This window comes from Ambystoma mexicanum, chromosome 5q (assembly GCF_040938575.1).
Source record: "Ambystoma mexicanum isolate Mex_15411 chromosome 5q, UKY_AmexF1_1, whole genome shotgun sequence".
In the NCBI taxonomy this organism is placed as follows: domain Eukaryota; kingdom Metazoa; phylum Chordata; class Amphibia; order Caudata; family Ambystomatidae; genus Ambystoma; species Ambystoma mexicanum.
The window spans coordinates 74308239-74331205 of NC_090933.1; the positions used below are offsets into that span (position 1 = coordinate 74308239).

Here is a 22967-nt window from a genome sequence, read left to right on the forward strand (position 1 = left end):
CATGACCCAATGAAATTGTTCTGTGGTCCACTGAGAGGAGCTTGGCAACACAGGTGGAGCAGGTGTAGGTTTTGGGACAGGGGTCTTCTTATGATGCATAGCCCCTGAAAGGGTGTCTTCAGGGGTAGAGTAATCCCTGCTTTTAGTAGCATGTAACTTTTTAAGCTGGTGCGGCAAAGATTTATGATATTTTTAGCTTTCTTACACCCCCCCCGCCCCGGCTGTCAACGTCTCTTGACACCTGCTTGTCGGCACCCGAGGACTTCCCAGATTTAGATGTGTTAGAAAATGACTTTCGGGGGCCTGTCGTGTCGTGATCGCGATGGCCCAGAGGACACATAATATTCGGACCGTCTCCTCGACGCTGCGTGTGGCTTATCTGTCCACAACGCGGTCGACTTTCGGCCGTGGCGGATGTACTTGGTGTGATGTGATTTGGTAGTGCTTGAGCCGCCGGGTGTAGTCCCTGTAGCAGAACCGCCAGTCTGTCTGTTGGGATCAGGGGCTTGCACGCGGGAGTTTGATGGATCCCAATCGCCCTCAGCGTCACTTAGGACGTTGATGCTGCCATCGCTGGAGACGCCCTTGACGTCCATTGCGGCCTCAGCCTGCATGGCGTGGTGGGCCCAGTGTTTAGTCTTGCCGGTCCTTTAAAGTTTTTGGCCTGAACAGTTTGCACTGTTCTTCGGCTTGGTCCCTGGGGATACAAAGGTTGCACACTTGGTGCGAATCCTTCCACAGGAACCTCCTGTTTCAGGAAGGACAATATTTAAAAGGAGCGTTTTCCATGACATACAAGGATGGCAGCCTAGTGAAATAAGTGGGATTAAAGGGGAATATACATTCTCTAGTGGGAGTGGAATATGAACCTCCCGCCGCTCTTCTTACTGTGCAGGGCCAAGGCCCAATAGGGCCTTGGAAGGCCGTAGACAAAGGGTCGTCGAGATGGGAGTCACCATCGACAATTGGACTGTCCTTGAAGCTGTTGTCGGAGATCTTGCGGTAAACGGTTGTCGAAAGGACAGAAACTTTTACTAAGTAATGGCGTCAGTCAAGAAGGAACTCTGCGATATGCGTCCGACTACGATGGCGGATATATTTATTTTGGGAAAGTGCATTTGAGCCATCACTGGAAGTTCACCTCCAGTTCTGAGCCACAACAATAAGGTATTGTGGGTATGCTAATTAGCTCAAATGCAAACTTTTTTTGCAGGAAATTGTCTTGGTCTAAGAGGGCAGTGCTACTTTAAACATAGCTTAAACAAACCCATGACTGCCAGGACAACTACATAGGGAGGATAGCTCAGCGACAATGTGCTCGCCTTGGAAGCAAGGCGACATGGAGCAACACAGGTTCGATCCCCGGGTCCACGTTTAGAAACCTCTGGGTATTAAGCGCGTTATAAATAACCTATCATATCATACCTGGTTTCACCATTATTAGGGATCATCAGTACAGATAGATTGATAATTCTTGTTCAATAGATATTTTAAAAAGTCAACAGCTGACATGCGTTTCTTACATTTGTTTTTTAAAGGCTACAGACTTACAATGGGTTTCTTAGCAGGTTGATTTAGGCTTGTCCATCAGCGCCCACCATAGTACCAATGGTAGCAAAATACAAAATTAAAAAGAAAACAAACCTACCTGCACACTACAACCACATCACCCAATTCTGAGGTCCACCTTTTAAATGTGTTAAGCAAGGTGCACCCATTTTGTAATCATTTCTCATCCATCCAACCCTTTACATAAGGCTCGAAAAATGCTCTCTTCAAAAACACTGACAGTATTTGGTCTTTAGTGCAAGTTTCCTGTGCTGTTATTAAAAGAAGACCACCCAGGAAACGCCATCTAAATGGTCGACTAATGGAACAGGAAACAGCCTGGAAGATGGACGGCATGAGGGAGCAGGTAAGCTTGTGTGTGTTTTCGGGGGTGAGGTGGGGTGAAGGTGGTCAGGGCTGTGTCTGCAGAGGGCAAGGAGCAGGTGAGCAGCTCCAAGGGTGGTTCGGGAAATGAAATTCACCAGACAGAAGAACCCTGCCATCAGGGGAGCAAGAAACGCACGTGCAGGGAGCATGGGGGGCAGGGGAGGCAGCAGGCATGTTTGCTTTGATTAGGGCATGGCGGTAGTGTGGCACAGAGGGCTCCTGTGGGTGAAACCCCCAGATGGGACACAATCCACCCTTAAGAGGATCCTACTGAGCGGCCAAAAAAGGACTGTCTTTTGGAGGAGCGGGCTCGGGTGAAGACCTTGAATCACATTGACGCCTTCTTGTGCAGCTACAGTGAGTGAATACCGGGCTAAGGATGTAGTGGACTCTGAAAATCTGGTGATGTAACACAGGTAACTCGTAAATTAACTTGCTTCTTTACCACTTTTTCCTACTAGCAAAATAGTAATTTACTGTGCTCTCAAGAACATGGACTTGGGTAAAGGAATAGCTTATTACCAATCCACTCTACCACATCACCACCCTAACAGATGTGTAAATGCATAACCAAGGAAAAGGTATGCTCACCCTGAAAGAAATTTCAAGGTTTTCTCCTCCCCATATATCCATTCCAGCATCGTACGTTCCAATTTCTTGAAAGTAATCTCGGTCTATTGAGAAAAGACCGCCTGCCATCGTTGGAGTCCTAAGAGAAAATTCAATACAATATAAGGGCACATTCCAGAAGAAGATACAGCATCAGTATAAAGGTATATTAATAAACATACAAACAAGTATTTTACGATTACTCAGATTCGTTTTACAAAAGATTATGTAGGTGTCTTGAAAATTATAAATGGCATAGGACAGTGGTGCTTGCAGAAACGCCTAGAAACGTATAGAGCTTTAAATCTCATTGAGGCACTCAAGAAGGCCAAATTACGTTTTGGTTCTCTCACTTGGAGCAGATTTGCCCATCATTTGGTGCAAGACTGTCTATATGCCCAAGATCCGAATGGCGTCACAGATGATAGCCTCCCCTGATATGCAAGAGCAAAAAAGATTAGGGTCCTTTGGAGCTGGTTCCATCACAAAGAATAAGCTATTTGACTTGTGTACAGTTCTCAGTGATGGATTTCTCTCATTGTAAGTCATTGCTTAAGGAACACCGATTCAAACATGACCCCAATAAAAAATGACATTACTTCATTTGGTTTTCCTTATTTTTGTAACCACCACATCACTTTCAACATGTTTTATCGTTTCAGAAAGAAAAGGACTACAAAAATATGGCACGCTGCCGCAGGTTTGTAATAAGTTTTATATACTTTTATTTTGTTAATTCATACATATTTACAAATGTTAACATCACAATAAAACAAGGTTCACATTTTCAATCCCTTGCAAAAGTAATGTGAAGTGGCCTTGTATCACGCAACTTGTGCCATTTTTATTGCAGTCTCTTGGACATAGACACTGTAAGGGAGGGGAGGTTATTTGAAAAGGAGACACAATATGTAAAACACATAATACAGGTGATTGCAGACCGGAGGAAGCTGTGTTCTGTGTGCTAGTATACTTCCAGCTGAGTTGTGGTGAGGGAATTTGGGCTAAGTATCTAGATGGAAGCACCAGGTGTATGTATCCTGGTAGGTTTGCTACTAACTATGCCTGCCGAGCGAGGAGGAGTGATAGTATTCTTGTTTGCATTGTGGAAAGCTGGTGGGAGAGGTGTAGGATTTGAATCGTGTGCAAGGGAGTAACAGCTGGCATTTGTCTGCAGTGTCAGAGCGACTAGTCTGTGTAGTAGAAGGTGGAAGAGCACGTTGGTGAGTGGCCAAACAATCACAAAGCCATGTATTGTAAGGCATGAAATGGTTTAACAGGGTACAACATGGCCTGGTCTCCACACACTTACGATGGCTCTGCAATCAAATCCCATTTTTGCTTTCTGACTTTGCCACGGTCATCCTCTCCATCTCTATTGCATCCTCTGTCTCCATTTATATACCCAGTTTATGTAGATGTGTACACACACACACACACTATATACATTACTTACAATAATGGTATTTCTGATGCTTTTATCTACTTAGATTCACATGGTTTGCATAGACTGACATCTAGTGCTAGGCACAGAGAATTGCACATGTATTCGAAGTTCACAAAGGGACGTTGACCGGGCGTGTTTGTAATATGGACCCTAGTGTGAAGTCTACTGTATGCATGATCCCTCACACGTTGAGGTCCCTCAGATTGTTTTATTTCTCATATGAGGGAGTATGAAGTGTGTGCGTGGAGAGTATGCGTATAAGGTGTGAAACTCTATGATTTGCCCTAGAACCTTCAAATCCAAGAGGGGAGAAAGGGTGGGTGAATGTGAACCTAAGCAGGTACAAGCATCAGAAATACTATTACGGTAAGCAACCTATGCCTTCTGAAGCTTGTGGATTTGTTTAGAATCACCTGCTTTGCATAGATTAATGAGCGGTACTTGGAGAAGGTGGTTGGTTTTTTGAAGGTTAAGTGGCAAAAATATGTTTTAACACTGCTTGGCCCACCTGTGTGTCATCTTTAGAATGTGCATCTAAACAGTAATGTTGTGTGAAGGTATGAACGGAACTCCATGTGGCAGCTTTGCAAATGGCATCTAAGGGCACATTTGCTATGAAAGCTAGAGTAGCCCCCGTGCCCAGAATTGTGCGCGCTTTGGGCTTGAAGGGCAACATTCTCTTGGCAAGAGAATAACAAAGTTGGATGCATCCGAGTGGTTATGTCTTTTGAAGGTAATAAAGGATAGCCCTCCGGGAATGTAGGCTTTTCTATGCCGCATTCTTTGGGTTTTGAAAAAAGCAGGACGTAATATGGATTGGTTTAAGTGGAACTTGGAGATGAATTTTGTAGAAAACAGATGTGTGCGTAGTACCACCTTGTCCTTATGAATAATGGCAAAGGGATCTTGGACTGAAAGTGCCTGTAATTCACCAATTCTCCTTATTGATGTGATAGCAACAAGGAAAACAGTTTTCTATGTTAGATGTTTAAGACTGGCTTTGTGCATTGGCTCTAACGGGCCCCTATGAACTTTGTAAGCACAATAATTAAGTCCCAGCCAAGATTTGGATTTGAAACTGGTGGGTATAACTTTTTAACACCCTCCATGAATGCTTTCACTACAGGCACCTTCCACCATTAAACTTTACTTTGTCATGTTGTGTAGCAGGGCTCGCAAAATCTACTAGCCCACTAGCATTGTAGAGTATTTTTTACGAAGGGAGAGTACCATTTGGATTATGCACGACCTTGCTGGCGAGTATGGGGATGTTATAAACTTATTTTTCATATACTGCAAACACACTGTTTGCAGTAAATGGCAAATAAATGTTTCACTGTGCATGCTCGACAGCGTTTCACCAAATATGAAGTGTGCTCATGGTGACACGCACCATTTTACAAAAAGCACTGGTAAAAACGTCACCAGTCACCTTGGGGCAAGTGCATTTCTCTTAGAATTTGCGAGGCCTGTGTAGGCTGAGAGAGCACCTAGATGCACTGGTAAGGAATTGAAGACTAAGCCACAGTCCAAAAGATATAGTAAATGGTATATGTGAAGGTGAACAGTCAATTTGATTGATGGTACGCACGTTCAACCATAAGAAAAAACATTTCCATTTGTTAAAATAGCAGTGTCTTGTATTAGGCTTGTGTGCTTCCTTTAGAATGTCTATACACATTTGGTTTAGGTTTAGATGACCAAACTATGACCTCAGTTGCCAAGCTGCTAAGATCAGGTGTGGAAATCATGTTTGCCGCACCTACATAGGAATTATCATGAACTGGGTTACTTGTTCCCGGTCCAGTTTGTGGAATATCCTGTTGAGAAATGGAGTTTGGGGGAGGGGGGGGAAAGCATACGCAAATTTCCATGACCAGTCCATTAACATAGTGTCCCCCTTGGATTTTGTCTGGGAAAACCTGGATGTGTAGTCGTGGCATTGTGCGTTTTCTTGTGTAGCAAAGAGGTCTAAGTCCAGAAAACCCCAGTGTGTGAAGACGCGGTGTAGAATGTCTGCATTAAACTGTCATTCATGTTCCAATGATAGTTCTGCACTTCTGCTTAGTAAGTCTGCTAGAGAATTGTGTTAGTCTGGAACATGTTGTGCCAGAAGAGAAATGCGTTTTAGTGCCCACAGCCAAACCTTCTGGGCTAGTTTGGACAGCCCTGGGGAGTGTGTTCCCTGCTTGTTTATGTAGAACATGGATGTGGTGCTGTCTGTTAGTATGAGCACTGTCTTCTCTGCTAACTGTTTGAATGCTTGTAGAGTGTTAAAGACTGCTAGCAATTCTAGAAGGTTGATGTGTTTCTCGGTTAATGCTTGTGTCCACACCTTGTGCGCAGAGTTAGAGAAAGGGAGCCTGACACCCTGATAGAACACCCTGATAGAGGAGTCTGTAGTGAGCTTGGCCTAGATTGCTGGGGTGTTTAACGGCCTGCCTTTTATAAGGTTTTCCTTTGTTCACCACTTAAGAGATAGAAGATGAGGATACAAAACCACCACTGGATCGTCCCACTGACCGCTTGCTTGCGACCATTGTTTTGTCAGCCATTCTTGCTTTGGACATATGCAAGGTATGCAGCACAAGGTAAATTCAGGAAGCCATCATTCCCAGACGGTGAATGGCCTTTTGCACGGTTACCTGATGACAGTCTATGCATTGAGGGATTTGAAACAGCATGTTTTGTACTCTCTCATTGGAGGGGAAGGCTAGGCCATCTTCTGTTCAAATTAGTGCCCCTAGAAATTGTTTTACCCGACTGGGCACTACAGTCCTTGACTTTCGCGTTGAGTGTGAAGCCCAATTGAAACAGCAGATATAGTATTTTGCTGACACAAATTAGATGTTTCTCCGGTTATTAGCCAGTCATCTAGGTAAGGACACACTGAAGGGACTTCCTCCGTAGGTGTGCAGCCACCACTGCAAGGACTTTGTAAACACTTGTGGTGCTGAGGCTATGCTGAATGGTAGCACTTTGAATTGGTAGTGCTTGTCCCCCACTTTGAATCTTAGGTATTTTGTGTTTGCAAGCAACATTGAAATATGAAAGTATGCATCTTTCATGTCTTATGGTGCCAGGCAATACCCTGTTTCAACAGAGAAAGTTACTTCCTGCATCGTTGTCATCCTGAATGTTTGTGGCTTGACATACGCGTTTGCAGGGCGCAGGTCTAAGGACTGGGCACATTGTAAGATCTTTCTTTGGAACAAAGAAGAACACTGAATTAATACCTTGGTTTTCTTCCTGAGGTGGAACCAGCTCTTTTGCTCCCTTCAGTAGAAGTATCAACACTTCTTCTAAAATCAAGCGCTGTTCTGACAATGATCATCTCGATCGAGGAGGATGATGGTGGCGAGGTGTTTCTAGGAATTCTACTGAATAACCCTTGGCCAGTCATTAGCACCGAGCATTCTGATGCTATCCACCTCCCATGTGTGGGTTAAAGATGTAAGGCGACCCCCTCCCGTACTAGGAAAGGGTGGGATGGTATCTGAACTGGAGCCTCATTTGCTGGCGGGGGTAGTTGAGCCTCTAGAGGCTAAAACTCTGGCATGATCTTTACCTCTCCTAAACCCTCTTTGTTGACGGCTTTGAAAAGAGGATTGGTTTGGGGGATTGTACACTCGCTGCTGAACACCTTGAGGTGAGGAGCATCTCCTGAGGCCTGCGACCCCATTTGTGGCATTTTGTTAATTTATCATGGTCTCTTCGACGCACGCTGTGCTGTCCCCTCTCCCCTGCACCTTCCTCCTCCCGCTTCCTGCTACCCTTTAGCCCGCCACAGTTCCACCCCAACAGAGTCTCCGAGTGGCAACCAGCCATTTTTTCTTGACCCTTCTAGGGCAGCCCACTGCCTGTTGCAGCCCCCTGCGGCAAACGGCTCCTAGGCAAAGGGCTGCTTCTGAAGCAGTTCCAGATTGTGTGCGCCTGTGTCAGCCAGGGATGCAGAAAGCCTGCAACCATCAACCTGCTGAGACTGACCAGGTAGGTTCGGTCGGGGGGAGGGGTGGAAACATTCACTGCACCCCACTAAACAGACCACCCCTATATATTCCTTACCGCACAACACAAACATCCCTGTAAACAGCATTGTTTAGCCTTCCCACTCTTTCCTGTGAAAAGTCACATTCTCGCACATTGCTGCTGCGTTTACAAACTAGGCCTTTTTCCCTTTTTTAGGAATTTCAAATCTGGGTGTTTTGCATTGTGTACCTGTCTGTTCCTTCTGTGCGTACCCTGTGTGGACCCCCCCGAACCCTCTGCGTATCCAGAGCTATGAGGCACTGAGCTGTGCATCCCCCCTCTTTCTTTTGCTCCCGCCTCCTCTCACCCTCCATGGTGTTTTCCGTCTCCCCCATCATCTCCAACTGCCACCCTATCTCCTATCCTATTCCCGCTCACTAAGTCGGGAAGGAACAATTTCAAGAGTGACAGCCTGGTCTCCAAACCAAGCTTCCCCATCGCTGATACCTACATCAGTGCTTCCTTCACACAAACCCTCACCAACCTACCCCGTCTTTCCCTCTCCAGACCTATGGACCCAGCATTTGACCTCTTCTCTCTCCTTTTTCATCCTCTCCCATTAATGGCACTTGGTGGGAGGCCCTCTTGGCCCCCTTCCACACCTCCAAAAACATCATTAATGTCACCGTCTTGGTCCAGGGCCCTCAGCCCAATCTCATTTTCAATAAGATGCGAGACGAGAGACGCCTATTAACTTCCTTCCTTCCTTCTCCTGCTACTCCGATCTCAGGCTTCTCCACCACCTCCTTGCTCCTCCTCTCTGGCTACCTTGCCACCTCCCCCTACCACCTTTGCCCACTCTCGGGTCCCTCAACCACTTCTGCACGGAGTACATCAAGCCTGTATCCCTGCACGGAAGTCTTTCAAATGTGACAACCTGCAACACGTCACTACTCTCAACTCCGGCTCTGCTGTTCGACACTTTTCATAGAAGTAATGGAAAAAAATATTGCTCACGCTTACAGCCCAAACCGGTGAATGGATTTTCAACAAATTTGCACCATCAGCATCGGCTTGGTCCAGAAAGCGTGCTTTTGTCAATTTGGTGTAAAGCCATTGTGTAGTTTTTTTTCAAAACCAAAAAGTAGGTCCAACAAATTAGTGATATATGGCTCAGCGGACCCATTTCCCTGTTCGGTCCGCAGGCAGCATCCGATTGGCCTAGAAGGCGACGTGATGTCCGCAGACATCAGACGTGCCCCCTGATTGGATGGTGAAAAGCGATAAGTGTGTCAGATTTTTGGAAACACCCGCCATGTTGGATTCGCGGACACCGCGGTAGAAAAATATAAATAAAACAAAATATTGCACTTGGCAAACTTATCAAACAATTTCTGGGGAGGTAAGGGGCGATGAGGATGGGATATATCCGCAAGAAGCCAAAAAAAACAGGTGGTTTTCACCCGAAAAGCCTGCGAACAGCCTGGATGTTCGAGGACAGCACTGTGATGTTCGCGAACACTTTAGATGTTCAGGAACATCTGTGTCTATTTCTGCATTACTTGGATGGCTTACATCTTTGGCGCCACTCAATTAAACAGAAATTGTGGAATGTTATTCTAGACTTGATTCTGAATGGTTTTGGAAAGTGTGGAGCTGTTTTGTCAAGGGGGAACACATTTAGAGCGGGATCCCAAAATATTGTAAAGGCTTATAAATGGGGTGCCATTTGATGAATCTGCACAAAAGTTAGCAAACTATTTTAAATCTAGCTATAAATGTTTTCGTAAAGTTTGTTGGGATTTTCTCAAGAGGGGCCTAAATTAGAGGGGGCGGTGGTCTCAACATGTTTAGATAGCTTATAACTTTGTTGCTGTTTGACAAATGTGCACAAGTGTTTTCAGAAAGATTATAGACCCAACCTTCAATGATTGTGTAGAGACAATGGAATTTGTTAAGTGGGGGCTAAGTTATGACTATTGTATGTACATACATTTTGACACTTGGAAAAAATAAAACATGGGCAGATTTCAAGCAAACTCATGTACGGAGCATTGGCAAGTACCTTAAAGCATGGTTTTGCAAATGTGCCTGTGTTTTATTTTTTGGCAAGTGTCATAATGTAGGTACCAAAAATAGTGATCTATCTTTGGTGACTGAGGTACAGCCTGTGGCCATGGGCAGTTGCCAGACTTTCCGGGTGATGGTATAAGGTCATGACCCGGACAATCTGGCTACTGGCTATGAACGCGAGGGACAGAAAATGCTGTTAAAGTGGCCATGTCCACCTTGGACCGGCTATGTGGTAAAGTTATTCTAAAGTAGGATAGCTTTGAAAGGGAAATAAAATGTGCTTGTGGTAATATGGTCATAGGAATTGGACTTCGCCTTCTGCAGACTGCCATGGAAAGGGAAGACGTGGTCTGTACGGAGCCCCGCCGTCTCTTTCCATGGTGGCTATCTTGGAAAAAGATTTTCCTTCCTACGGCGTCCCGCTGAAGGAAGAAAAATCTATTTTTTGGGAACCCGGTGTGCTAATGGTCTTTATCCCCCATTGCAGGGGCTGCAAGAGAGGATAATGGTCCGGAGCCCTTGTTATTTATTTATAACGCACCAAAGCCTGCAGGCATCAGGGCGCACACAGATCCACTTTGCTTGGGCCGATAACTTGCTGGGTCGTTATCCCCTGTTCTGGTCTCTGGAATGGAGGATGAATGTCACATTAGCCTAACAAAATGCGAATGGAACTGTTGGAAAAACGTATTGAGTCTATGTACTTCACTGAGAAATGTAAATGATAACCATGGTGACCCCGAGAACAAGAATTCCCTCAACCATCCAGGTTAAAAACATCACACATTCTACTCTATATTTTAGCTTCTTCAAGCTATAGTACTTTAGTCATTGACTCGTTTACCGTTTTAAAAAGCCAAACAGAGCGTCACATTTAGCCCCTCCCCTGGCAATCAGGTGATAATAGGGTACTCTATGCCATCAGTGCGGCCATTTTGAAAGGGATTGTTTCTTTATGAATGTATAGCCAATCTTTACCAATCTTCTAAATAAAACTGCCCCAATGTTATAATCTTTATATTGCTTCCACATATTGGGTGGGCATTATGTGGCGGACTGTTTGTACAAATTTAATTATCAATTTAGCAAGTCTGTTACCATTATACATAGATAGCCACACGGGACACCAGTTCTTTAGGACATTTTATTTGCTTTATTCCATCATAAAATATCGATTCTTGCACAATAAAACTGACTTGTTTTACCATCTTCCCCATAATACATTCCAGTTTTTTTAACACCCATGTTGTTCCATTGCTTTTTTTCTTTTCCTAGTCCCTTTTCTCATGCACCACCCATCATTCGGACCTTCTCTTTTTATCCATTTGATTGTTTCCGTGCATGCCAGTGTCTGTGCGCAACCACCCACTTCTCACATATCTATCCTGGTTTGTATTCCAAGTAGCATTTTGTCACTGGGTCATCATTTTATTGATTTAACCCATCATGCGTTATCAGTGCATTCAATGTATTTTAAAGTGCTTTGTTGCTTACATTTTCTAGCAGTAACCCAGTTTTTCCGTTAAGTCACGTACAGGTACTGACATTTGTAATGTGAATAGTGAAAACTTGAGAATTCCGTTTTGTTAATACAAACAGTATCCACAATTTCTCTCAAAGTGCATAGTGCCTCCATTTTTCTTACTGGTTGTATTTTTATCATAAACCCTTCCAAGACGAATTATATTTTCTAATGCAAGTGGGTGATGTTGCTCTGTCCAAACTGCCTTGGCATTTAGAACTCTTATTTTATGCTTTCAATGCACACTTGGTCAAAGTACGTAATGTGTGTATGCAGGTCAACAAACTCAAACAATTTTACAATTTTATTAAAAAAAGAAAGATTTTCCAATTTCTTTGTTTAAAAACAATCACTTCTACAGAGTCCAATTGGAGCATTGTCATCCCATCCATTCTGTGTTCTAATGTCCTACGTTAGTCATAGCATCTTAACCTGTTCCTATAAATGTAAATAGTTCTTCATCCAGGTTATGTCCGTAAGGTATTTTCATATTAATGTCCACAATAAGTCTGGATGCTTTTTGCCTCCATTCTAATTCTCGGTCTCCTCTAGGGTGTTGTGCCACCTGATATATAATAAAATATTCTAAGGAATGTATACACCCTGCATATTTTTCATCAAAATGTTTCGCAAGAGGCTAGGAAAAGTGTTTAATTGCTCCGAGGTGCTGCAGTATTCTGAATTTTGACATCAGTTTTGTACTTCCTATATACTATTTGTTGCATCCACATTTTATCACATAAATTACATGTGTGCTGTTGCATGTTAGGTGTTTGATTTTTACTTTGATGCCTGTCCGTGGGTGCGCATATTCTGTTGTATTAATTCCATGTCCGCAGGCTTTACACTTTTGGCATTTCATGAATGCCATTCTTCTTGTGGTCAATATAAGGAAGGTATGGCATCAATAGTAAGGGAGACAAACGTGACCACAGTTTAAGGGTGTCTAATGAACTTTCACAAGGGTGTGATAAATGCTTATTAAGCCTAAATCTACAAATGGGAGCAAGCTACAACCATCAATTAATGCAGTCCTTGTGAAGTCTTGTCAAAATAAAAGGGCCTATACTACAAAACCTATTGCCAATCCTTACCACTAATTTACAAATAGTGTGGGGTAGTGTTCATGAAAAAGAAAGAAGTGTTCACAAAATGATATGTCAGGATGTTCGGGCCGCTGGCCTCCCTTCCCCACGTTTTCAGCACGGGGAAAGGAAGTTCACTCGAGCAAAGCACACACTCTGGCTTCTGTAGCACGAGGATACAGTTCCATTACCAGCATCAGGACCTTCTGTGTCCAAGTCTCTTTACTTCTTAAAAGTCTCTTGATGCAGAGGGCATGATGTACAAAAATAATATGCAAAAGTAATTTTTTTCTTACAAGTATTCAATGTGGGTGTGCACCCCGGATCCCCCACAGCCAGACTCAGATCCCTTTCTTTTACCCAATTAGTTTCCCTCAGCTGAGCTCGGACCAATTTCAGTGTACATTAAACTATCGAAGACATTTGAATGTGCACAGTGTTTAGCTTGACACGTTGCAGGATCACTTCGACCTCAAGATTCTCTTTTCTCACACTTCGTATCAGTTGAATACCTAACAGACTTTTGAATGAGCACCCACGTGGCGCCGGACCACTGGTATTTTTTCTTGGCCTCCCAAAGTTCAGTCACTCCTTTGGGTTCCAATTATATTCACGTCACTCGTCATATACGTCTCATAAACTGTTCTCTTTAGATTTCTTCATACAATGTTGCTGTTTGTAACTTTGGTTCAAAACACAGGCTGGTATGGTGTATCAGTCTCTGCGACTCACCGGCTGTGCTGTCTTTACTGACGCTGCTGTGTTGTAGGAGCCAAGGACAGTACCACAGTGGCAATCGCTCCTCCGAGCCTTGGTTATCGACGCAGTAGAGCGCCAGGTACCTCCAACACCATACAGGTTTGATCAACTTTAGTGCCCGGTCTTAGGTTTCTTACTTTCCAAGGTTCATGAAAGTCAAGGGCACTTCCCTCCTTGCAACCCTCTGTGGTCTCGCCGTCTTTCTCCTCGTATTAAACTGCCATTTTGGAACTGCTGTTTCCACGTGTGCTTTGCCTCGCTCAGATTGGGCTTTCATGCTCCACCTTTTATCCTTTTGGGGAAGAGTGATGGAAGTCCGGTGTGTGTAATGATCAGTAATTGCCTGACCATTGTATTGGGACATGTCAGGTATACAGCTGTGGTGTTAGCACGTTGTCGCTCATGGTGAGCAGTCCGTGAGAAAGTGTTTGTGTTGGGAAAGGGTGGGGGGGAGGGGGAGTGAAGTTCCTAGGATGGGGAAAACATGTTACAGGGAAGGGGATACTGCGTCTCACCATCCGGTGTCCCATTTCCACTCCCCGAAGACCCCTCATCCAGGTGATCCTTCCGCACTGTTCCACCCCCAGGAACTGGATCCAAAAACGATGGCAGTTTCCTGGCTACCAGGATGAACGGTGAGACACCTTCAGGTTTCTCACAGCAACCAATCTTTTCTGGTGTTTTTCAATGGTAGAAAGCTTGGGACCAGTAGATTTCTTATTGATAACTGCTTCCTGCAAGTTGCTCTGACTACAATGTCTTAAATGTCCTTGTCCTTTTTCAAGATTCCCCAGTGTCTGTCCAAAATCTTTTTCTCTCTCCTGATTGTTGGTCATACATACTTAAAAACCATATGGAGTCTTTTTTCTCTCTTTCTCCACATTCTTTGCCTTGGCTGTTAATAGATCCTCTTCCCATCAGTTCCTTTGCTTTTCAATACACTTTATCTATCACATGTTTTGGATATTTCCTTTCTCTAAATCTGTTTGCAGTCTCCTGGGACCATTTTAGACATTCACTTTCTTCTGAACAATCCATTTTAATCCTTACGAACTCCCCATAGGGTATACTCCACTTTTCGGGTGTTCACTCTTGGCATGTAATACAGCATTCGTGCTCGTTTCTTTCCTGTGCATTTTGCTTTGTAATTTATTGTCCACATCTAAATATATGTTCCTTTCATTGTGATGTTGTTCTGTGAACTTGATGTTGTTAGTGTTATTATTGATTATTGATACAAAAGCTACCCATTCTTTGGGTGTTCCATCCCATATGATAAAAAGATCATCTATGTATCGAGTCCAAAGCTGTATTTTCGGTGTAATTTGAGATATCCTCAGCATTCCAGATTTCTTTTTCCCACACCCTCATATACAGATTTGCATACAGAGCGCAAAGATTGCCCCCATGGCAGTTCCACAAAATTGTTGATAGTATTTTCCATCAAATAGAAAAGCATTGTGTTTCAGGCAGAATTCCAACACTTATTTATTTTTCATTGGTTTCTCACCGTAACATCCAGTGTTTGTGGCACCGCGAGAGCAGGTAGACCCATTTCCTCTTGGCAATCGGTTGTAGTCATTTTGGGGTTTGATTGTACTGTTCATGTACCCTCACTTCCGTCTTTCATCCTCCTGGCAGTGCAGTGCATCACTTGCTGTGGCACTAGAGTGCATGCCCTTTAGCTCTCCTGCCCTGTTTTTCTATCCAGCTAGCACGCAGCACTTTGAGTACCAGTTTGTATACTGGTTGTTGCTTATTTGGCAGATTATGCGATTCCCACTTGGGCTTTATTCCGTACCTCACTGTAGGTCAGTCCACTGTTGCGCTTTGCACTAGCATTTATTTGGCTCTCACCTTTGGTAATTGTTGCTGTTGGGGCCTTGATTTAGCATCATTATTGATGCTTTTCTTTGAATATCTCTTGCACAACTGGGCTTGGAGCTCCCCTTCTGGTTGTTGGACTAACCAACTATGTAGTCAACACATCAGGGGGGGGGGGGATAATATTTGGGTCACTTTGGCCTAATTCATTTGTGCTCCATTAGAACATCTTGTATTCCGAATGCATATACACTTTACTCCGTTTTATTGATTAGGCGGTGTGGAATGCTGTGTGCATAGTTCGCTTGACTGATTTTGATTTATCATCATATGAACAAGAACATGTTTACACTGTACTGACTATGTGTATGTGCCTTACGAATATGCTCTATTCTTTAATTTAGGTGCTTCAGTGTCACCACTGTAAACTCACTGTTCATGCACTTGCACTTTATTTGGTTTTATTGATTGTTGTATGCTGTGTGTTTTTGCGGTTCATGCTGCTTAATATATATTGTCTCAACTCGATGTGGCCATGAATATTTTGACACTTAATTATCTGTGTATGTTTTCCTCAAAATGCACTTTTGATGAATTGCAGTGTTTTCACAATTTTCTTTCATTGTGATTTGAGCATTGTTTCGATGTCCAAAGGGAGTGCATTGTTGAGGCAATTGTTTAATACCTATTTGAATTACTGTTGGGCTGGATACACTATAAGATGTCTGCCATGTTGACTGTTATAGACCTCACCTCAGTATCCTACATCAAGATGTTAGAGGGACTCAGAACCCATTTTAAACAGTCACTATACTGCTGCTGCCTTAGTGTGATCAAGTGCTCTGCGAGCAAGAATCGTTTTACTTTTTTCCCCCCGTTTCTCCATGCATGCTATGTTATGCAAATAAAACATGTACCAAATTATTTTCTCTTGGCCAGGTCTTTGATTTCTGCTGCATTCTGTGACCCGGAGTGCGGCTCACCTGCCAAGTGGTGGGTACTGTGTTTTTTCTCAGAGATATATATATGATACATTACTCACTGTAATTGTATTTCTGATGCTTCACATGCTATGTATAGGCCGCCGTCTAGTGGAAGCTGCAGAGTATTACAGTTGTTTTCGAAACCTCGAAAAGGGACGTCGACAGGGCGTGGCAGTAATACTATCCCTAGTGTGACGTCCACTGTACCTATGGTCATTCACGCGTCAAGGTCCCTCAGATTGTTTTGTTTCTGACATGAGGTTGTATGAAGTGTAGCGTGATTACAGGTGTAGTAAAGCAGAATATATCAGATAAAGCCCAGAAAAAACATCCATGCACCTTCTAGGAGGAAGGGTGGGTGCATGTGAATCCAAGCAGACACAAGCATCAGAAATACGATTACGGTGAGTAATGTATCCCTTCTGAGGCTTGTGGAATCTGCTTAAATCACATGCTCTGCATAGATTAGCAAGTCATTTTTGGAGAAGGTGGTGGGTTGTGAGACAGCACAGCTGCAAATTGATGTTTTAGAACTGCTTGTCCTACCTGAGTATCTGTTTTAGAGTGTGTGTCAATGCAGTAGTGCTGAGTGAAAGTATGAACTGAGCTCCATGTAGCTGCTTTGCAAATGGCGTCCAGCGGGAGTTTGCGATAAAAGCCAGAGTAGCTCCTGTCCCCCTAGTGGAGTGATCTTTTGGTTTGAATGGCAGTGTTTTGCTTGATAAAGAGTACCAGAGCTGTATGTATCCGACTATCCATCTGGAGATGGCCTTTTTTAATGCGGTCGCCTTCTCTGCCTGGTGCTACGGAGACAGTTGGTCTGTTTTTCTGAGCAGTCTGGTCGTGTTTACATAGTAAAGGACTGTCCTCCTTACATCTAGTGTATGGAGTTTATTCTCAGCTGAGCTAGTTGGTTTCTGAAAAAGCTCGATGGATTGGTTTAAGTGGAATTTAGAGATTAACTTCAGTGAAAACCTAGGGTGTGTTCGTAAAATCAATTTATCTTTGTGGATAACAAAGAAAGGGTATTGCACAGACAATGCTTGAAGTTAGCAGACTCTCCTTATGGAGGTGATAGCCACAGAGAAAGCCGTTTTATACGTGATGTGTTTAAGGCTACACTTATGCATAGGCTCAAAAGGGGTTCCCATGCGTTTTGCAAGTACTACATTGAGGTCCCAGCCTGGCGGTGGGTTTGATATAGGAGGGTGGAGTCTCTTTACTCCCTCCATGAATGCCCTAATGACAGGTTCTTCCACCATGACACTTTATTGTGAGAAGTGGTGTATGGGGACAGAGCCGCCAGGTGAACCTTTAGAGTTAAAGACTAACCCAGAGTCTAGCAAGTGGAGCATGGAATGAAGAGTGTGTGTTGGAGTACATTCTATCAAGTTTGTTTTGACGGACACCAAATTACAAATCTTCTCCACATGTCAAAATACCAGAGTCTGGTGTTTGGTTTACGTGTATCCCTGAAGATATCCATACACCACTGAGGTAAATTAAGATGTCCAAACTCTATGACCTCAGGAGCCATGCTGCCAAGTTCAGTGAGTGAGGTTGAGGGTGTAAGGTTGTCCCCCCATGCTAAAAAGCAGGTTGGTCGGGCACGGGAGCTTGATCGGATCGCACATCACCAGTTTACACAGATATGATATGGATACCAAGGTAGTCTCGCCAAAATGGGAGCAACTAGGATTAACATCTGTTCCCTGTGAATCTTGTTCACCATGCTGCTCATTAGTGGAGTTGGGGGGGGCTGGGGGAGGGACTGTAAGCAAATTTCCCAGACCAACTCATCCACAGGGCGTTCCCCTTGGAGCCTGGTTGGGGAAACCTGTATGCAAAGTCTGGGCATTGCTTGTTTTCTCTTGGAGCAAACAAGTCTAGCGTGGGGTTACCCCACTGTGAGAAAGCGATCTACATTTCTGTCGAGTTGCACCCTTGTGATCTTCAGCTAGAGGATCTCTGCTAAGTGAGTCTGCTAGGTTGTCGAGTTCCCCTGGAACATGTTGTGAAGTCGAACATCCCCTGTTTGAGTGCCCATTTCCATATTTTCTGTGCTAGCTTTGCCACATTTGGAGAATGTGCCCCCCCCCCTGCTTGTTGCTATAGAACATTGCAGTGGTGTTATCTGTGAGAATCTGTACCAACAGATTTGTCATGTGCACTTCGAAAAGTTGTAGCACTTTGAATGCTGCTAGAAGTTCCAGCAAGTTGATGTGGTCCTGCGCTGTGATTTGAGTCCACAGACCATGTGCTGTGAGATGAAGGTTAAGGGTGCCCCACCCAGAGTGATGAATTTGTTGTAACTACTGCTTGCACCGCTGGGTCGTGAAAGGGTTTCCCTTCAACAGATTCTCCTTTGTCCATCGGCGTAGAGCTTGTACTAGTGTTGGCAAAACAACCACTTGATCGTCCCACTGAACGCTGTTTCGCCAACCACTCCTGCATCAGGCGCATGCGCAATTGTGCATGTGGGACCAGGGAAATGCAAGATGCCATCATGCAGAGCAAATGCATAGCTTTGCGTACGCTTATCTGGTGACTGGCTTAATACAGAGGTACTTGCAGCAGTATGTTTTGTATTCTTTACTTTGATGGAAAGACCAACCCTTCCTCTGTTTTTATGACAGCTCTTAAGAACTGTTTGTTTGGTACCAGGCTTGACTTTCTCGTATATTGAGAAGCCCAATTGGAAAAGAAGGTGGATTGTTCTTTTGATATTTTGCTTTCAAATTTGGGGCGTTTCCCCCGTGATCAGCCAGTCGTCCAGGTAGGGGTGCACTGGGATCGCCTCCTTGCACATGTGCGCTGCCACCACCGCCAGTACCCTGGTGAATACCCTTGGAGAGGATGCTGTGTCGAAGGGTAGCACATTGAATTGGTAGTGCTGGTTTGCCATCTCGAAACACGAATTTTCTGTGCGCTGGGAACATTGAAATATGAATAAGCATCTTTCATATCCAAGGTTGCCATGTAGTCCCCTTGCTTTAGCAGTGGGATTACTTCCTATAGCGTTGTCATGCAGAATTTTTGTGGCTTGATATAAGTGTTTGTAGGGCGCAGATCTAATATAGGGCGCATTGTTAGATCTTTTTTGGGCACAAGGAAGTACATTGAATAGATTCCTTTGTTTACCTAGTTCACTGGGACGATTTCGACAGCGTCCTTTAACAGCGCTTTCACCTCTTCCAGGAGTATGCGCTGTTCCTCCTTTATGGTTGTTCTTTGTCGCGGAGGATGGTGGGAGGGTCGTTCCAGCAGCTCTATGCAATAACTGCCGCCACAGTAGAAAGCACCCACTTGTCTGAGTCGATTCCCTCCCATGCGTGTGTGAAGTTTGTTATTAGTCCTCCTACTGGAGTGACATGAGTCATTGCTTTGGAGGTGTAGATCCACCTCTGGACGAGGAGGATCACCCCCTGCCGTGTGATCTTCTTTGGCCTCTCTGAAAGCCTGGTGAGGATTGGCCTCTATTTTAACCCCAGGACAAACCCTGACCCTGGTTGTATCCAGATCCCCTTTGAGAATTGTGCCCCTCAAGCAACGAGAATTATAGCCGGCCCTTTGACCCGAGTGTTTGTTGGTGAGTTGGCACAGTGACTTTAGAGTGTCATACTCTTTGGCACTTTTCAGCGCATCCTCCACTGCCCTGCCGAATAGTACATTTGGCTTGATCGGCATGTTTAGAAGAGTCGCTTGTGATTCCAGCTTAAAGCCAGACTGGCGCAGCCATGCGTGGCACTTAATGACAGTGCCCTCAGCAATAATTCTCTCCGCGTTATCAGCTGCACCCAAGTTGTTCTTTAGAATGCAGTTGGAAACCGCTTTCCCTTCTGACACAGCGAGGGAGAGATGGGATTTTAATGGCTCTGGGGCGGAGGCTATTATTGTGGCTATTTCATCCCATTTGTGGCAGTTGTAGCTTGACAAGGTGGTGTTGTTTGCAATCCTCGTCTGATATGCTGCTGAGGTGGCAACCTTCCTACCGAAAGTGTATTTTCTTTGCTTTCCGTGTCGGGGGTGCCTCCGATGACGTGCAAGGTGTTCCCGCCATTTTCCTAGTGGTGGTAACAACTAATGAGTCTGGCTTTAATTGACCCCTGATGTAGAGGCAGTCTGGAGGGGGCTGGACGGAACATCTTTTCGATGCGGGGGTTTACTGCTCGTGTCAAATTACGGGTTACCCAAGATGTTTGAATTCTCCTTTGCACAGATTGCAATAAAGGGATAAATGAGGTTGCTGGTTTTTTGTCTTCCAATATGTTTTCTAAAAAATCTTTGTCTACTTGTTGATCTTGTATCTCTATTTGGAAGTGTTCAGCTGCCTTTAGAAGCATGTCAACTGAACTGAATCTGGTTATCTACCAGCAAGTCTGCCACCGACGTGTCTGTATGGTATGGCGATGGTATGACAAACGTCTTCCTCGTCGTCATAATAATGGCCCACCTCCCCAATGTCCCCCTGATTCTCCGAGTCTGAATATGCTCCAGTCTCCTGGAAGCTTTGGTAGGGGTCAAAGTATTCAAGCGGCCAGGGTCCTGTAGTGGGGTGGCTGCTTGTAGGGTGTCTGCCCGTGCTCTTTTTGCACGGAGTTGTGACTCTGTGTTGACCCACTAGCGAATGGTGTGTTCTGGAGGTTTTCTAGAGCGTGAGGGTTACGGTCGAAAAAGTTGGCCAGAAAAGACATGTGCCTCATGACCCTGTCTATATCTTCAGCAAACCACTATGGAGGAACCTGGGATAGTTTGTTTATTTTATTTATTTTATTTTATTTTATTTTATTTCTATAGCGCTCCGGACCCGGGAGTAAAAGGGCGCTTAGTACAAGTTACAAGGCGCAGTACATGGTAATAGGCAGTGATACTAGGACAGCTTGAACAACAGTTATATAAAGAATATACAGACAGTGGAGGTGATAGCAACCAATAATGACATAAAGGAAGCATGTGCAATACGTACAGTTTATAGCCAAGTCTAACTTCAAGGTTGACGTTTTGTCAGAAGCCACCCAATGGCAAGTTTCCTGAACGACTGGAAGGATTTGGATGACTTAATATTCAGTGGCAGGGCGTTCCAGAGTTGGGAGTCGAGGACCATGAAGCTCGAGCCTTCCGCTCTTTTAGAGGTAAATCTAGGTACTGTGAAACATAAGGTATTGGAAGATCTCGTGGTTCTGATGGAAGATTTCATGGTGAATTTGTTAGTCAGGTGGGGGGGCTAGATGGTTGAGAGCTTTGTAAGTGAGGCAGAGTGTTTTTAGATCGATTTTATGTTGGATGGTGAGCCATTTGCATGTGGTTCTAGTGGCAGAGATGTGCTCACGCCTGGGAATGTTTAGCGCTGCCCGTAGCGCATTATTTTGAAGGACTTGGAGTTTACTAATTATCGCTTGGTTGGCACCTAAGTAGAGGCTGTTGCAGTAGTCTAACTTAGATTGTATAAGAGCTCTGGCTAGCGTGAGGCAACTGTTAGGGGAAAGAAATGGTCTACAGGCTCTGATTAGTTTTCCAGTATATGCAGTGGCAGAGGCGGTCGAGTTGACTTGCTTAGTGAGGTTAATATTGGCATCAAGATAGAAGCCAAGTGTTTTCACGTTTTTGGTGACCGGGATGGTATTGCCATCAATTAAGATGTTGGAGTAGTTGGGACTTAGTTTTTGTAAGTTGTTCGGTGAACCAACAATGAGCAGTTCAGTCTTCTCGTAATTCAGGCAAAGACCGTGTGTGGCCATCCATGCCTGAATGACAGAAGATTTCATTGATCCTGGCTACATCAGTATTGTAATTGCCCGAGATGGTGTGGAGTATCTGGGTGTCATCCTCATAGTTTGTGTAGGTGACACCGAGACAATCCAGTTTATCAAAGAGGGGCTTTGTAAAGATATTGTATAGGGTGGGTGAAACACATGAGCCTTGTGGGACACCACAAGTGATAGGGACTGCTGCTGCCACCGGAGAGAAGACTCTCATGGTTCTATTGGCCAGGAAGGACTGTATCCACGTGACAGCAGAGGGGGGGAAAAGTGGGCGGCAGAGGAGAGGTGGTTGCAGAGTATTTTATGGTCAACCAAGTCAAAGGCTGCTGAGAGATCTAAGAGGAGTAGGATGGCAGCCTTGCCCTTATCTTTAATTTCGTCAATCTGACTTTTAAGATCAACAAGGGCAGTTTCTGTTTCATGTTGAGGCCGGAAGCCAGACTGACGCAATCCGAGTAATTGGTTGGACTCTAGGTAATGCTGAATTTGCAAGTAAGCAACTGTCAAGGATTTTTAACATGAAGGGAACGGTTGTGATAAGCCTGTAATTTGTGGGGATGGCTGGGTCCATAGTGGGAGGTAGGCTGCCTTTTGTGTCCCGTAGCCTCTGTTCTTGTGCCCTTCCCTTGGGTAACAGTCTCCTTTTCCCTAGAGGCTTTGTGGGTCTTCGAAGTGTGGGTCTTCGAAGTGTGGGTCTTCGAAGTCCGCCCCTTCAGAAGTGTTTCTGGTACATGTTCAACAAGATGGGACAATTTCGATGTTGAATGGGATTTATCCGATTTCGAAGTGTCTGTCGAGTGTCGGGCTTTTTTCCAATTTCGATGTGTGTGTAGATTGTCTCATCGGCGAGTGAACAGGCCGGCACTGCGTCTTTCGGCGGTCGGTTTTTGGCGGTAGGTTTAGACACAGCATCCAAGATGGATTTTCTTTTGACTTCGGGGGCCTGTCATGAGGCAAACGTGATCATTCAGAGTACAGAGAATTGGTGGACTTTACCCT

The 22967-nt window shown here is 44.5% G+C and overlaps 1 protein-coding gene across 3 annotated transcripts in view; it reads right to left on the reverse strand.

Annotated features, from left to right (window-relative positions):
* Positions 1–22967, reverse strand: part of GALNT1 (polypeptide N-acetylgalactosaminyltransferase 1) — a 1063390-nt gene that overhangs the window by 299122 nt on the left and 741301 nt on the right. For all 3 annotated transcript variants that reach the window (XM_069620546.1, XM_069620547.1, XM_069620548.1), the window contains exon 7: positions 2527–2644. In XM_069620546.1, coding sequence (XP_069476647.1) covers positions 2527–2644 — 118 coding nt within the window. The remainder of the gene's footprint in view (positions 1–2526; positions 2645–22967) is intronic.